General features: G+C 64.1%; 1 protein-coding gene across 1 annotated transcript; it reads right to left on the bottom strand.

Annotated features, from left to right (window-relative positions):
* Nucleotides 1-1,974: 1,974 nt before the first annotated feature.
* On the bottom strand, nucleotides 1,975-13,945 carry TBX6 (T-box transcription factor 6). The gene is made up of 8 exons (XM_030542846.1): nucleotides 13,698-13,945; nucleotides 12,106-12,451; nucleotides 5,392-5,659; nucleotides 4,997-5,140; nucleotides 4,844-4,914; nucleotides 4,596-4,663; nucleotides 4,197-4,419; nucleotides 1,975-2,676 (listed from the first exon to the last, which is right to left on the bottom strand). The coding sequence occupies exons 1-8, from the start codon at nucleotides 13,891-13,893 to the stop codon at nucleotides 2,382-2,384; spliced, it is 1,611 nt and encodes a 536-aa protein (XP_030398706.1). The 5' UTR covers nucleotides 13,894-13,945; the 3' UTR covers nucleotides 1,975-2,381.
* Between the last annotated feature and the right edge of the window lie 1,668 nt (nucleotides 13,946-15,613).

Below are 15,613 nucleotides of genomic sequence, written 5' to 3'. Positions count from 1 at the left end.
AGCCCTTTCGGCCCCAGCACTGCACGGAGAGCTCCTGTTCCACTGATTATTCCCGCCCCCCCCCAACTTGCTGAAAGTCCCTGCGTCCCCGGGCGGAGCCCCCCAGCCAGTAAGTGCAGCTGGCCCTCGTCCCGCCCAGGGACCGGCATATATGTGTAGCTGGATTCAAACACACCGTGTCTGTTTGTGCCCGTTTACCCAGCACCCCGCTGGCTCTACCAGTGACCTCTTCTCCATGCCCCCCTCACTCCCCAGGTCCGGGGCTGCTGCAAACTTCACCAGAGGTGATTTTGTTTTCTTCCAGTCCCTGCCAAGCAGTTAAGTGCCAAGAACCGGTCCCTGCGGCCCCCACTGCAAACAATCCCCCGTTTGCAGTTGCGTTTTGAGACCAGTTAGCCACGTTTTCATCCATTTCACATGGGCCAGGTTCAGTTCATATTGTTCTGGGGGCAGAGGTCGAAGTACGTTGTGTCAGCACTATGACCTTTGTCAATCAAACTTGCCATCCCAGCAGAAAGGGTCATCAAATGAGTTTGACTGGCTCTATTGGCCGCGAGCCCATGGTGACTTGCGTTTAGTCCATTCCTCGCCGTTGATACTTTCTTCATTGAATCCTAGAGCAGCTGCTCCGTTATCTTGCCAGGGACAAATGTCAAGGTGACTCGGAGGCCTGTAATTACCCACATCATCCCATCTACCCTTTTTCAAAATTTGCACAACGTTTGCTGTCTTCCAGGCTTCTGGGACTTCCCCAGGGCTCAAAGACTTACTGAAAATCACCATTAATGGTCCAGTGATCTCAGCCAGCTCTTTTCAGAGTCCTGAATGGAAATTAGCTGGAGTTGTTGGTTTAAAAATATCGAATATTAGCAGCTTAACATCCACCACAGCTACTGATGGGATGGGATTGGATGGGATGAGTGAGACTGCATTTGTTCCCCCCCCCATACAGAAGAGAAATATTTAATGAACACTTCAGCCTTTTCTACATTATTGATAACTGCACCATTTCCAGCTAGTCATGGACCAGTACCATTGTCAGGACCCTTTTTGTTCCTAACATATTTAAAAGCTCCTTATTGTCCTTAACTCTGCCGGCCATCAATTTCTCCTTGTGCCCCTTGGCTTCCTTTATCAATTTTCTGCAATTCCTTACTTCTGATTTACATTCATTACTATCAACGTCCCCCTTCTTCCATTTGTTATATTTTTTATAGCTGCTTTTACTTCCCCACTAATAAGTCAAGTTGTTTCTTTTAACCAGCACAGTCTTTTCCCTCAACTGGCTTTTTGGGTGTTTTTAAATAATTCCCACTTATTCACCTTTTCCTGATGAAATTCTACTTCCCTGCTCATTGGGCTCATAAGCGTTGTCAGCTTTGTGAAATTGGCCCTATTAAAACACCAGAATATCTATTGTTGTTCTGGACTTTGTTCTGCTCACACATCATACATTGCTCAAGATCTGATCACTTGTACCTAAGCTACTGTGCCCGTCTAGTTCTGCCTCAGTTTCTCTTTCTGGGGTAGGACAAGGTCTGACGTGAATTCCCCCAGGTTAGGAAATTGTCAGCTCCAACTTCCCAGGCTGTTTCGATCCTGGCAGCATGAGCCCACTAGTGGGGGTCATGCAGAGCGAAGTCCCCCACGAGCACCTGGCTTTTCTCCTACACATTATAGGGAGGTGTGGAAGGAGCCGCTTGACCCATCCCTCGCTGTAGCCAACCCCCACGAATACCCCGGCTTGTGCTGTGGCTGCTAGGACACTGAGCCGTGTACTTTCGAGTTCCTTTGCTTCCGAGCTAGCAGCCAGGAACATGGAGCCGAGGTCCCGAAGTCAGTGAGGATTAAGGGCTGGCCTGGCTCCGGGCCTCCTTGCATGAATCCCTGGCCAGGATCATCTGTCTTCCTTGGACATTTCCCCAGGCCAGACCCGCCCAGACGTGCCCTCCCCCGACGGACACAGGATGCCGCTTTGCTGCCTTCCGAGCTTTATTCATTGGGTGACGTGGTTTCTATTGGTTTTTAAAAAGGTAGGAAATTTCCCCGTTTGCTCATGCCCCCGCCCCTCAAATCAGCCACTGGGGGGAGGGGACCAAGGCTGTAGGGGAGCAGATAACAGGGAGGCAGCAATAGCAGGGTTGCTGTGCAAGGGGCAGATAACGGGGAGGGTTGGGGGAAGCAGACAATGAGAAGGCGAGGGCTGTGGGTCAGGTTGAGGGGTGTATATTTCACCCCATCTCTCTGCCCCAGCCGGTAGCTGCAGGGAAGGGTCTGGGCCCCCCTTGGAATAAATTAGTCAGTTGCAGTTGGGGGGTGCTCCCCTGGGTGAAGGGGAAGCCCCATGGCTAGTGGGGTATCAGCTGGGAGGAGCCCAGCCCTCAGAAGAGGCCCTTGCTGCCCCCCTCGATGTAGCCAGCAGGGGGGCCAGGTGGGGCATAGAGGCGAGGGGGTGGGTAGGGCAGGAAGGGGGGGAAGCAAAGGTCAGGTGTGGGGGGGCCGTCCAGCCCTGCCCCCAGCAGGCAGCTGACATCCAGCCCATAGGAGGGGTAGGTGAGGGGGGGGGCGCTGGTGGTTCTGCAGTTTGATTGGTCAGGGGGTGGCTTGGCAGAAGGGCAGCTGGGGTCCCCCATGGGCTTCGGGGCAGCAGCTGCTTCTGGAGCGGCACAGGATGAGCTGCAGAGAGAGAAGAGGGAGGTTAATGGAACAGCCCAGCAGAGGGAGGATAATGGAAAAGCCTGTTGGGTACCATAGCAGGCAGGGGAATGGAACAGCCCAGCAGGGGGAGGGGGAGGGAACAGCCTGTCTGGTGCCATTCTGGGAGGGTGATGGAACAGCCCAGCAGGGGGAGGGAACAGCCTGTCTGGTACTATACGGGGGAAGGGGAAGGGAACAGCCTGTCAGGTGCCATTCTGGGAGGGTGATGGAACAGCCCGGCAGGGGGAGGGGACCAGAACAGCCTGTCAGGTGCCATTCTGGGAGGGTGATGGAACAGCCCGGCAGAGGCGGGGGAGGGCAGTAGGACAATGGAACAGCCTGGGAGGGGAGGGGATCACAGGGCTGGAAGGGGCCTCGCCAGGCGTCTAGTCCCGTCCCCTGCGCCCGGGGCAGGACACAGGGTTTTCTAGCCCATCCCCAGCAGGGGTTTGTCCACCCAACCGGCTCTTAAACATCCCCAGTGACCCAGATCCCAGCACCTCCCTGGGCGAGTTACCCCAGCGCTTAACCACCCTGACCAGTCGGACGTTTGTCCTAACGTCCAGCCTAAGCCGCCCTGGCTGCAATTTCAGCCCATTGCTCCTTGTCCTGTCCTCGGGGGCTAAGAACAATTCTTCTCCCTCCTCCTTGTAACAAGCTTGGACATACATGAAAACTGTTCTCATGTCCCCCTGGCTCTCCTCTTCTCCACACTGCACAAACCCAGTGCTGTCAATCTCCCCTCACACCTCACCTTTTCTAGCCCTTTCAGCATTTGTGTTGCTCTTCCCTGGACTCTCTCCAGTTTGTCCACATCCTTCCTGCAATGTGGCACCCAGAACTGGACACAACCCTCCAGCTGAGGCCGGAGCAGAGCGGAAGAATTACTTCTTGTGTCCTGCTCACAGCACTCCTGCTGATACAGCCCAGAATGATGTTCGCTTTTGTTGTGGCAGCGTCACACTGGTGATTCATAATTAGCTTGTGATCCACTCTGACCCCTAGACCCCTTTCCGCAGTTCTCCTTCCTAGGGGGTCATTGCCCATTGTGTGTGGGCAACTGACTGTTCCTTCCTAAGGGCAGCACTTAGCATTTGTCCTGATTGAATTTCATCCTGTTTACTTCAGGGCATTTCTCCAGTCAGATCATTTTGAATTTTGATCCTAGCCTCCAAAGCACTTGCAACTACAGCTCCCAGAAGGCACGGTGCCACGCTAGGGAAATGCAGTGTGATGTCACAATCGGCTGATTCATGACGCGATACTGAACCAAACCTGATCCCTTTCCAATTGTCCCTGAGTGAGAGTCAAAATTTTTGGGCAACAACTGGAAATTCCCAGCTGGAAATTTTGATTTTTGTGAAAATTGCATTTTTTGACAGACAATTCCTGACCTGCCTGTGACCTCTGACCCCTGGACCCCCCACCCTGTGGGTGTAGGTAAGAGGCCCTCCCGTGCCCCCATAACCTCTGGTGCCCAATATGATCCGTGCACTCACCTGGCATAGCCGCTGGGCCCCTGGGGAGGCTGCAGGCCGTGGAAGGCAGCTGGATGCTGGATGTATGCCTCAGCACTGGGGTTCACCCCCCCTAGGGGGCACCCCAGCTCCTCGCTTCCACGGGGAGGGTAGGAGGAAGAGATGGGGTGGAAGGAGCAGTCAGGGGGGGCTGGTGGCTCGGGGGGCGGGCCCTGGGTGGAGTCGCAGGGACCTCGCTTGCAATCTGGGGGGAAGAAAGAAGCAAAGGGTTAATGTTGGTAGATGGGAGGCTGGAAGAGTGGGGAGGGGGCAGTGAGGGGAGGCTGCTGTGATGAGGGAAGGGGTGGTGCATGGGGCAGGATGGAGGGGGAGAGGGCACAACGGGTGGGGGTGCAGTGGGAGGGTTGGGGGGTCCCATACCAGCCTCATTCCTGGTAGGTTCAGCCACATTGCCCCTCATCTTCCTCTTGATCCGGGCATCTCGCTCCCTGGGGTGGGGAGAGATGGGGGGTTACTGAGCTGCTGGCTCCACTCCCCCTGATCCGGCCTCCATCCAGTGCCCACCTTCCTCTTCACATTCCCCTACGGCTCCCTCAGTTGGTGCCCCCCCCCGCTCGCGTTTCCCATCCTAGTACCCCACAACCCCACTTCCTTGTGCACCCTGGCACCTCTTGCTGTTCATGCCATTCTCCCGGAAGCCTTTGGCGAAGGGGTTACTCTCAATCTTCATCTGGGTGATCTGGAGGGGGGACGAGGGAAGAGGAGGGTGAGTGAGAGCCCTGGGGGGGCAGTGGGGGGGGCAGGAGTGGGGGTGGGCTCACCTTGGGGCTCTGGTAGGCGGTGACGGTGAGGAAGGCCGTCTCAGGGAAGGTGAAGGAGGCGCAGCCCCCGCCACGTCCCCCCAGCCCTCCTGCTCCCACCACGTGCACGCGGGGCTGGTAGCGGTGCATGGAGTGCAGGATCAGCTGGGGAAGAGACAGGGGTTAGACATGGGCACCCCCGCCCTTCGCCCCCTCCCCGCACGACCCCCCTGCTTCCCCACATTCTGCCCCACCCCTGGCCACTCTAAGCCCCAACCCTCTGCTCCCCATGCCCCACCCCTTTTGTCATAAGCCCCTCCCCTGCTCCCTAGGCTCCACCCCACCATCCTAAGCCCCTCCCCTTTGCACTCCAAAGCCCCTCCCCCACTCTCTTTGCCCTGCCCCTGCCCACTTACGTGGCCGTGGGGGTCCAGCGTGTTGTTGGTCAGCTTGAGGCGGTGGAAGGACACGGGCTGGCGCATCCAGTGGGCGCCGGAGGCCGGGGAGTCGGGGTGGATGTAGACCCGGTCGGGGGGGGGCAGCTCGGCCTTGCCACTGGCCTCCCAGCGCTGGCCCTGCCACTTGTAGCGCGAGGCCCCTGCCGGCACCATGTCCACCAGCAGCAGGTACTTGGCCTCAGGGTCCAGCCCCGTCACCGCGACCTTCAGCTGGGGGAACATCCGCCTGCAGGGATACGGGGGGCAGGAGTGAGGGGGCGGAGGGATATGGGGGCGTGGGGGCTCTATGGGACGGAAGGATACGGGGGCAGGAGTGAGGGAGCAGAGGGATACGGGGGTGTGGGGGGCTCTATGGGGCCGAGGGATACAGGGGTATGGCGGCTCTATGGGGCAGAGGGATACGGGGGTGTGAGGGGCTCTATGGCACGGAGGGATATGGGGGTGTGAGGGGCTCTATGGGGCGGAGGGATATGGGTGTGAGAGGGGCTCTATGGCACGGAGGGATAGGAGGGTGTGGGGGCTCTATGGAGCGGAGGGATACGGGAGTGTGGGGGCTCTGGGATGCAGAGATATGAGGGTGTGGGGGCTCTATGGGGCGGAGGGATACGGGGCTGTGGGGGCTCTATGGGACGGAGGGATACAGTGGTGTGGGGCAATGTGGGACAGAGGGATACGAGGGTGTGGGGGCTCTGGGATGCAGAGATATGAGGGTGTGGGGGCTCTATGGGCGGAGGGATACGAGGGTGTGGGGGCTCTATGGGGCAGAGGGATACAGTGGTGTGAGGGACTCTATGGGACGGAGGGATACGGGGGTGTGGGAGCTCTATGGGGTGCAGGGATATGAGGGTGTGGGGGCTCTATGAGGTGCAGGGATATGAGGGTGTGGGGGCTCTATGGGGCGGAGGGATAGGGGGGTGGGAGCTCTATGGGGTGCAGGGATATGAGGGTGTGAGGGCTCTAAGGGGTGGAGGGATAGGAGGGTGTGGGGGCTCTATGGGGCGGAGGGATGCAGGGGTGTGGGGGCTCTATGGGGCGGAGGGATGCAGGGGTGTGGGGGCTCTATGGGGTGGAGGGATAGGAGGGTGTGGGGGCTCTATGGGGCGGAAGGATACGGGGTGTGGGAGCTCTATGGCGTGCAGGGAAAGGAGGGTGTGGGGGCTCTAAGGGGTGGAGGGATAGGAGGGTGTGGGGGCTCTATGGGGCAGAGGGATGTGGGGGTGTGGGAGCTCTATGGGGTGCAGAGATATGAGGGTGTGGGGGCTCTAAGGGGTGGAGGGATAGGAGGGTGTGGGGGCTCTATGGGGCAGAGGGATACGGGGGTGTGGGGGCTCTATGGGGTGCAGAGATATGAGGGTGTGGGGGCTCTATGGGGCGGAGGGATATGGGGGGTGGGAGCTCTATGGGGTGCAGGGATATGAGGGTGTGAGGGCTCTAAGGGGTGGAGGGATAGGAGGGTGTGGGGGCTCTATGGGGCGGAGGGATGCAGGGGTGTGGGGGGCTCTATGGGGCGGAGGGATGCAGGGGTGTGGGGGCTCTATGGGGTGGAGGGATAGGAGGGTGTGGGGGCTCTATGGGGTGGAGGGATGCGGGGGTGTGGGGGCTCTATGGGGCGGAGGGATGCAGGGGTGTGGGGGCTCTATGGGGTGGAGGGATAGGAGGGTGTGGGGGCTCTATGGGGTGGAGGGATGTGGGGGTGTGGGGGCTCTATGGGGCGGAGGGATGCGAGGATGTGGGGGCTCTATGGGGCGGAGGGATGCGAGGGTGTGGGGGCTCTAAGGGGTGGAGGGATAAGAGGGTGTGGGGGCTCTAAGGGGTGGAGGGATAAGAGGGTGTGGGGGCTCTATGGGGTGGAGGGATATGGGGGTGTGGGGGCTCTATGGGGTGGAGGGATAGGAGGGTGTGGGGGCTCTATGGGGCAGAGGGATATGGGGGTGTGGGGGCTCTATGGGGCGGAGGGATGTGGGGGTGTGGGGGCTCTAAGGGGTGGAGGGATAAGAGGGTGTGGGGGCTCTATGGGGTGGAGGGATATGGGGGTGTGGGGGCTCTATGGGGTGGAGGGATAGGAGGGTGTGGGGGCTCTATGGGGCAGAGGGATATGGGGGTGTGGGGGCTCTATGGGGTGGAGGGATAGGAGGGTGTGGGGGCTCTATGGGGCAGAGGGATACGGGGGTGTGGGGGCTCTATGGGGTGGAGGGATGCAGGGGTGTGGGGGCTCTATGGGGTGGAGGGATAGGAGGGTGTGGGGGCTCTATGGGGCGGAAGGATACGGGGTGTGGGAGCTCTATGGCGTGCAGGGAAAGGAGGGTGTGGGGGCTCTAAGGGGTGGAGGGATAGGAGGGTGTGGGGGCTCTATGGGGCAGAGGGATGTGGGGGTGTGGGAGCTCTATGGGGTGCAGAGATATGAGGGTGTGGGGGCTCTAAGGGGTGGAGGGATAGGAGGGTGTGGGGGCTCTATGGGGCAGAGGGATACGGGGGTGTGGGGGCTCTATGGGGTGCAGAGATATGAGGGTGTGGGGGCTCTAAGGGGCAGAGGGATATGGGGGTGTGGGAGCTCTATGGGGTGCAGAGATATGAGGGTGTGGGGGCTCTAAGGGGCAGAGGGATATGGGGGTGTGGGAGCTCTATGGGGTGCAGAGATATGAGGGTGTGGGGGCTCTAAGGGGCAGAGGGATATGGGGGTGTGTGGGCTCTATGGGGCAGAGGGATATGGGGGTGTGGGGGCTCTATGGGCAGAGGGATACGGGGTGTGAGGGCTCTATGGGGTGCAGAGATATGAGGGTGTGGGGGCTCTAAGGGGCAGAGGGATATGGGGGTGTGGGAGCTCTATGGGGTGCAGAGATATGAGGGTGTGGGGGCTATAAGGGGTGGAGGGATAGGAGGGTGTGGGGGCTCTATGGGGCAGAGGGATATGGGGGTGTGGGGGCTCTATGGGCAGAGGGATACGGGGTGTGAGGGCTCTATGGGGTGCAGAGATATGAGGGTGTGGGGGCTCTATGGGGCAGAGGGATGCGGGGGTGTGGGAGCTCTATGGGGTGCAGAGATATGAGGGTGTGGGGGCTCTAAGGGGTGGAGGGATAGGAGGGTGTGGAGGCTCTATGGGGCAGAGGGATGCGGGGGGTGTGGGAGCTCTATGGGGTGCAGAGATATGAGGGTGTGGGGGCTCTATGGGGCGGAGGGATACGAGGGTGTGGAGGCTCTATGGGGCAGAGGGATACAGTGGTGTGAGGGGCTCTATGGAGCGGAGAGATACGGGGGTGTGGGAGCTCTATGGGGCAGAGGGATACGGGGCTGTGGGGGCTCTATGGGATGGAGGGATACAGTGGTGTGAGGGACTCTATGGGGCGGAGGGATACGGGGCTGTAGGGAGCTCTATGGGGTGCAGGGATATGAGGGTGTGGGGGCTCTATGGGGTGCAGGGATATGAGGGTGTGGGGGCTCTATGGGGCGGAGGATATGGGGAGTGGGAGCTCTATGGGGTGCAGGGATATGAGGGTGTGAGGGCTCTAAGGGGTGGAGGGATAGGAGGGTGTGGGGGCTCTATGGGGCGGAGGGATGCAGGGGTGTGGGGGCTCTATGGGGCGGAGGGATGCGAGGGTGTGGGGGCTCTAAGGGGTGGAGGGATAAGAAGGTGTGGGGGCTCTATGGGGTGGAGGGATATGGGGGTGTGGGGGCTCTATGGGGCAGAGGGATATGGGGGTGTGGGGGCTCTATGGGGCGGAGGGATGTGGGGGTGTGGGGGCTCTATGGGCGGAGGGATAAGAGGGTGTGGGGGCTCTATGGGGTGGAGGGATATGGGGGTGTGGGGGCTCTATGGGGTGGAGGGATAGGAGGGTGTGGGGGCTCTATGGGGCAGAGGGATATGGGGGTGTGGGAGCTCTATGGGGTGGAGGGATAGGAGGGTGTGGGGGCTCTATGGGGCAGAGGGATACGGGGGTGTGGGGGCTCTATGGGGTGGAGGGATATGGGGGTGTGGGGGCTCTATGGGGTGGAGGGATAGGAGGGTGTGGGGGCTCTATGGGGCGGAAGGATACGGGGTGTGGGAGCTCTATGGCGTGCAGGGAAAGGAGGGTGTGGGGGCTCTAAGGGGTGGAGGGATAGGAGGGTGTGGGGGGCTCTAAGGGGGCAGAGGGATGTGGGGTGTGGGAGCTCTATGGGGTGCAGAGATATGAGGGTGTGGGGGCTCTAAGGGGCAGAGGGATATGGGGGTTGTGGGGGCTCTATGGGGCAGAGGGATACGGGGGTGTGGGGGCTCTATGAGGCAGAGGGATATGGGGTGTGGGGGCTCTATGGGCAGAGGGATACGGGGTGTGAGGGCTCTATGGGGTGCAGAGATATGATGGGGCAGAGGGATATGGGGGTGTGGGGGCTCTAAGGGGTGGAGGGATATGAGGGTGTGGGGGCTCTAGGGGCAGAGGGATACTGGGGGGTGTGGGAGCTCTATGAGGCAGAGGGATATGGGGGTGTGGGGGCTATATGGGGTGGAGGGATACGGGGTGTGAGGGCTCTATGGGGTGCAGAGATATGAGGGTGTGGGGGCTCTAAGGGGCAGAGGGATAGGAGGGTGTGGGGGCTCTATGGAGCAGAGGGATATGGGGGTGTGGGGGCTCTATGGGCAGAGGGATACGGGGTGTGAGGGCTCTATGGGGTGGAGGGATATGAGGGTGTGGGGGCTCTAAGGGGTGGAGGGATAGGAGGGTGTGGGGGCTCTATGGAGCAGAGGGATATGGGGGTGTGGGGGCTCTATGGGCAGAGGGATACGGGGTGTGAGGGCTCTATGGGGTGGAGGGATATGAGGGTGTGGGGGCTCTATGGAGCAGAGGGATATGGGGGTGTGGGGGCTCTATGGGCAGAGGGATACGGGGTGTGAGGGCTCTATGGGGTGCAGAGATATGAGGGTGTGGGGGCTCTAAGGGGTGGAGGGATAGGAGGGTGTGGGGGCTCTATGGAGCAGAGGGATACGGGGATGTGGGAGCTCTATGGGGTGCAGAGATATGAGGGTGTGGGGGCTCTAAGGGGCAGAGGGATATGGGGGTGTGGGGGCTCTATGGGGCAGAGGGATACGGGGGTGTGGGGGCTCTATGGGGCAGAGGGATATGGGGGTGTGGGGGCTCTATGGGCAGAGGGATACGGGGTGTGAGGGCTCTATGGGGTGCAGAGATATGAGGGTGTGGGGGCTCTAAGGGGCAGAGGGATATGGGGGTGTGGGGGCTCTAAGGGGTGGAGGGATAGGAGGGTGTGGGGGCTCTATGGGCAGAGGGATACGGGGGTGTGGGGGCTCTATGAGGCAGAGGGATATGGGGGTGTGGGGGCTCTATGGGCAGAGGGATACGGGGTGTGAGGGCTCTATGGGGTGCAGAGATATGAGGGTGTGGGGGCTCTAAGGGGCAGAGGGATATGGGGGTGTGGGGGCTCTAAGGGGTGGAGGGATAGGAGGGTGTGGGGGCTCTATGGGGCAGAGGGATACGGGGTGTGGGGGCTCTATGGGGCAGAGGGATATGGGGTGTGGGGGCTCTATGGGGTGCAGGGATAAGGGCAGAGGTCTGAGGCCTACAGGTGGGTGACGAACATGGGGGCGCGGAGGGAGATGGACTCTAGGTGGAGGGATATTGTCTAGGCAGCAGCCTGCAGGTGGCGGAGGGATACAGGGGGGCTGGGACTCTATGGGGCAGAGGGCATGGGGCGGTATAGAGAGCAGGAGATGGGCTGAAAGAACTATATATGGGTGGAGGGATACAGGGGTGCGAGCGCCATGTGGGACTATCTGGGCGTAGGGATCTAGGGCAGCGAGAGGCCCCATGGGGCAGAGGACTGTGATGGGGCAAGATGTTGGGGGAGGCCCCAGAGCCGCGCAGGGGATGGAGGGGTCCGGTGGGTCAGGGACTCCTGTGACCCCTAAAATACAGCCTGGCTCCCCCCACTTCTGCTCCCCCACAGCCCCCCCACGGACCCCCTCCACCCTGGAGACCCCCCCACGGACCCTTCTACCCCCATGGCCCCTTCCCTCCCCCGCAGCCCCCCCACGGCCGTTCCTCCCACGGACCCCCTCCACCTTGGAGACCCCCCCACGGACCTTTCTACCCCCATGGCCCCTTCCCACTCCCACAGCCCCCCCACGGCCGTTCCTCCCACGGACCTCCTCACCCTGGAGACCCCCCCACGGACCTTTCTACCCCCATGGCCCCTTCCCACTCCCACAGCCCCCCCCCGGACCGTTCCTCCCACGGACCCCCTCCACCCTGGAGACCCCCCCACGGACCCTTCTAGCCCCATGGCCCCTTCCCTCTCCCACAGCCCCCCCCAGACCGTTCCTCCCACGGACCCCCTCCACCCTGGAGACCCCCCCACGGACCCTTCTACCCCCATGGCCCCTTCCCACTCCCACAGCCCCCCCCGGACCCCCTCACCCTGGAGACCCCCCCACGGACCCTTCTACCCCCATGGCCCCTTCCCACTCCCACAGCCCCCCCCGGACCTCCTCACCCTGGAGACACCCCCCCGGACCCTTCTCCCCCCCCCGTGGACCCCCTCACAAGAGACCCCCCTCCACGGACCCCCCCACCCCAGAGACCCCCCCCAGCGACCGCCCCACGTACCCTTCTCCCCCCGTACCCCCTGCCCCAGAGGCCCCTCACGGACTCTTCCCTCCCCCAGGCTCCCCCGACCCCCCCTTACCGCCCCGACTTGGTGATGATCATCTCGGTGCCCAGGGCGCAGAACCGCTTCCACAGCTCCCGGTTCTCCAGGCTCATCCGCACGCTGGGGGGCAGCCGCGGGGGTTCGGCCGCGGCCAGCTGCTGCCCGCCCCCATAGGGCAGGGGTGGGGCAGGCAGGGGCAGCGGGGGCCCCGAGGGGGAGGGGCCTAGGAGCCGCCCAGCCCGGTCCAATGCGGGGCAGAAGGGCTCGAACTTGGGGGCTGAGACGCCGTCCAGATCTGGGGGGGCAGAGACCGTCAGAGAGGGGCTGCGGTCGGGAGTGAGGCGCACCGGCAGAGCTCCGGGGGGGGGTGGGCTGACAGGGGCTGCGGGTCAGAAGGGGGGCACCGGCGGACTTGGGGGGGGGGCAGAGCTAGGGTGCCGGGGGCTGCGGGTCGGGAATGAGGGGCACCGGTAGGGCTGGGCTGGGCTGGCAGAGAGTGAGGAGCAGCAGCAGAGCGGGGGGGGGGGAGAGGGCTTGGCTAGCAGGGGGGCTGTGGGTCGGGAGTGGGGAGCATCGGTAGGGCTGGTGGGGGTATGGCTGGGGTGCCAGGGGCTGTGGGTCGGGAGTGGGGGGCACCGGTAGGGCTGGTGGGGGCAGGGCTGGCTGGCAGGGGCTGTGGGTCGGGAGTGGGGGGCACCGGTAGGGCTGGTGGGGGCAGGGCTGGCTGGCAGGAGCTGTGGGTCGGGAGTGGGGGGCACCGGCAGAGCTGGGGGGGCAGGGCTGGGCTGGCAGGGGCTGCGGGTCGGGAGTGAGGGGCACCGGCAGAGCTGGGGGGGCAGGGCTGGGCTGGCAGGGGCTGCGGGTCGGGAGTGAGGGGCACCGGCAGAGCTGGGGGGCAGGGCTGGGCTGGCAGGGGCTGCGGGTCGGGAGTGAGGGGCACTGGCAGGGCTGGGGGGGCAGGGCTGGGCTGGCAGGGGCTGCGGGTCGGGAGTGAGGGGCACCGGCAGAGCTGGGGGGGCAGGGCTGGGCTGGCAGGGGCTGCGGGTCGGGAGTGGGGGGCATCGGCGGACTTGGGGGGTCCAGAGCTAGGGTGCCAGGGGCTGCGGGTTGGGAGTGGGGGGCACCGGTAGGGCTGGTGGGGGCAGGGCTGGTTGCCAGGGGCTGCGGGTTGGGAGTGGGGGGCACCGGCGGACTTGGGGGGGCCCAGAGCTAGGTTGCCAGGGGCTGCGGGTCGGGAGTGGGGGGCACCGGCGGACTTGGGGGGTCCAGAGCTAGGGTGCCAGGGGCTGCGGGTCGGGAGTGGGGGGCACCGGCGGACTGCGGGGCAGGGCTGCGGGTCGGAGGGGGCACGGGGGGGTCAGACTCTCTGAGGCTGCAGGAATGTCACATCTTGTTGCCAATCCCCCCCCCCCCGGCCATTTGGTCACTATGTGGTGCTAAGAGCCCAGCCGTCCGCCGGGGGGGGGCAGGGGACTCTCCAGACACCCCCTGCCCCAAGGATCCCCACAGGGCTGCCCCTTGGTGCCCCTCTGCCCCGCATCCCTTCTCAGCCCCCGGATCCCATGTCCCCCCATTTCCACCTGCTCCCCAGCCGCCCCTGGGCCCCCCCCGCCCTCTGCCCCCCGGACGCTTGTGTCCCCTCCCCCAGCTCCCTCTGCTCTCCTCCCCCGAGCGCCCCCCCCCGTCCCTCTCACCTGCGTAGCGGAAACCTTCGTACTGGGCCCCCTGCCCCTGGGGGAAGCCGGCCGCCAGCCCCCCCTGGGGAGCGGGGCGCAGCGGGTAGGACCCCCCGAACTGCGGGAACAGCTCGGACGGGTGGTACATGCCGACGGGCTGGGAGCCCGGACGCCTGGGTTCTCTCCGGGCTCCGGGAAGGGAAAGGGGCTGATGGTTGGCGGGGGGCTGGGAGCCCGGACGCCTGGGTTCTCTCCGGGCTCCGGGAAGGGAAAGGGGCTGATGGTTGGCGGGGGGCTGGGAGCCCGGACGCCTGGGTTCTCCTGGCCCAGGGGACGCAGCGCTTCTCTGCTCTGGCTGCTCCCCTGGGCGCAGCCCCCTATTTATGGGCCTCCCGAGGAACTTTGAAGTGAGACCCCAAATGGCTCCTTGAGAGCGGGAGGGGCCGGAGCAGGCGGGGGGCTGGGCTGGGGCTGTGGGGCAGCCCGGGGGGCGGCGGCTGGGGGGAGGGGACTTCACAGGGAGAAGCGAAAGTGGCAGATGGACAGGACTCCCCCAGCCCCGCCAGTGCCCCTCACTCCCTACCTGCATCCCCCCAGCTCTGCAGGAGCCCCACAGCCCCCCCCAGCTCTGCCAGTGCCCCGCAGCTCCCCTGCTCCCCCAGCCCCGCCAGTGCCCCTCACTCCCTACCTGCATCCCCCCAGCTCTGCAGGAGCCCCACAGCCCCCCCCAGCTCTGCCAGTGCCCCGCAGCTGCCCTGCTCCCCCAGCCCCGCCAGTGCCCCTCACTCTCGACCTGCATCTCCCCAGCTCTGCAGGAGCCCCACAGCCCCCCCCAGCTCTGCCAGTGCCCCGCAGCTCCCCTGCTCCCCCAGCCCCGCCAGTGCCCCTCACTCCCTACCTGCATCCCCCCAGCTCTGCAGGAGCCCCCCAGCCCCCCCCCCAGCTCTGCCAGTGCCCCGCAGCTCCCCCAGCCCCGCCAGTGCCCCTCACTCCCTACCTGCATCCCCCCAGCTCTGCAGGAGCCCCACAGCCCCCCCCAGCTCTGCCAGTGCCCCGCAGCTCCCCTGCTCCCCCAGCCCCGCCAGTGCCCCTCACTCTCGACCTGCATCCCCCCAGCTCTGCAGGAGCCCCACAGCCCCCCCCCGCTCTGCCAGTGCCCCGCAGCTCCCCTGCTCCCCCAGCCCCGCCAGTGCCCCTCACTCCCTACCTGCATCCCCCCAGCTCTGCAGGAGCCCCCCAGCCCCCCCCCAGCTCTGCCAGTGCCCCGCAGCTCCCCTGCTCCCCCAGCCCCGCCAGTGCCCCTCACTCTCGACCTGCATCCCCCCAGCTCTGCAGGAGCCCCGCAGACCCCCCCCAGCTCTGCCAGTGCCCCGCAGCTCCCCTGCTCCCCCAGCCCCGCCAGTGCCCCTCACTCCCTACCTGCATCCCCCCAGCTCTGCAGGAGCCCCCCAGCCCCCCCCAGCTCTGCCAGTGCCCCGCAGCTCCCCTGCTCCCCCAGCCCCGCCAGTGCCCCTCACTCCCTACCTGCATCCCCCAGCTCTGCAGGAGCCCCACAGCCCCCCCCCAGCTCTGCCAGTGCCCCGCAGCTCCCCTGCTCCCCCAGCCCCGCCAGTGCCCCTCACTCCCTACCTGCATCCCCCCAGCTCTGCAGGAGCCCCACAGCCCCCCCACAGCTCCCCTGCTCCCCCAGCCCCGCCAGTGCCCCTCACTCCCTACCTGCACCCCCCCAGCTCTGCAGGAGCCCCACAGCCGCCCCGCAGCTCCCCTGCTCCCCCAGCCCCGCCAGTGCCCCTCACTCCCTACCTGCATCCCCCCAGCTCTGCAGGAGCCCCACAGCCCCCCCCAGCACCGAGCCCCCCACTCCCCCC

The sequence above is a fragment of the Gopherus evgoodei genome, unplaced genomic scaffold, assembly GCF_007399415.2.
Source record: "Gopherus evgoodei ecotype Sinaloan lineage unplaced genomic scaffold, rGopEvg1_v1.p scaffold_153_arrow_ctg1, whole genome shotgun sequence".
Lineage (NCBI taxonomy): Eukaryota > Metazoa > Chordata > Testudines > Testudinidae > Gopherus > Gopherus evgoodei.
This window is presented reverse-complemented; position numbering and strand designations above follow the sequence as displayed.

Coding starts and splice junctions, on each gene's coding strand:
- TBX6 (XM_030542846.1), bottom strand. CDS start 13,893: ATGTACCACCCGTCCGAGCTGTTCCCGCAGTTCGGGGGGTCCTACCCG. Junction 12,452..13,697: donor CTGGGGGAGGGGACACAAGC/GTCCGGGGGGCA, acceptor TCTGACCCGCAG/CCCCTGTCAGCCCACCCCCC. Junction 5,141..5,391: donor CGCTGGACCCCCACGGCCAC/GTAAGTGGGCAG, acceptor TCTCTTCCCCAG/CTGATCCTGCACTCCATGCA.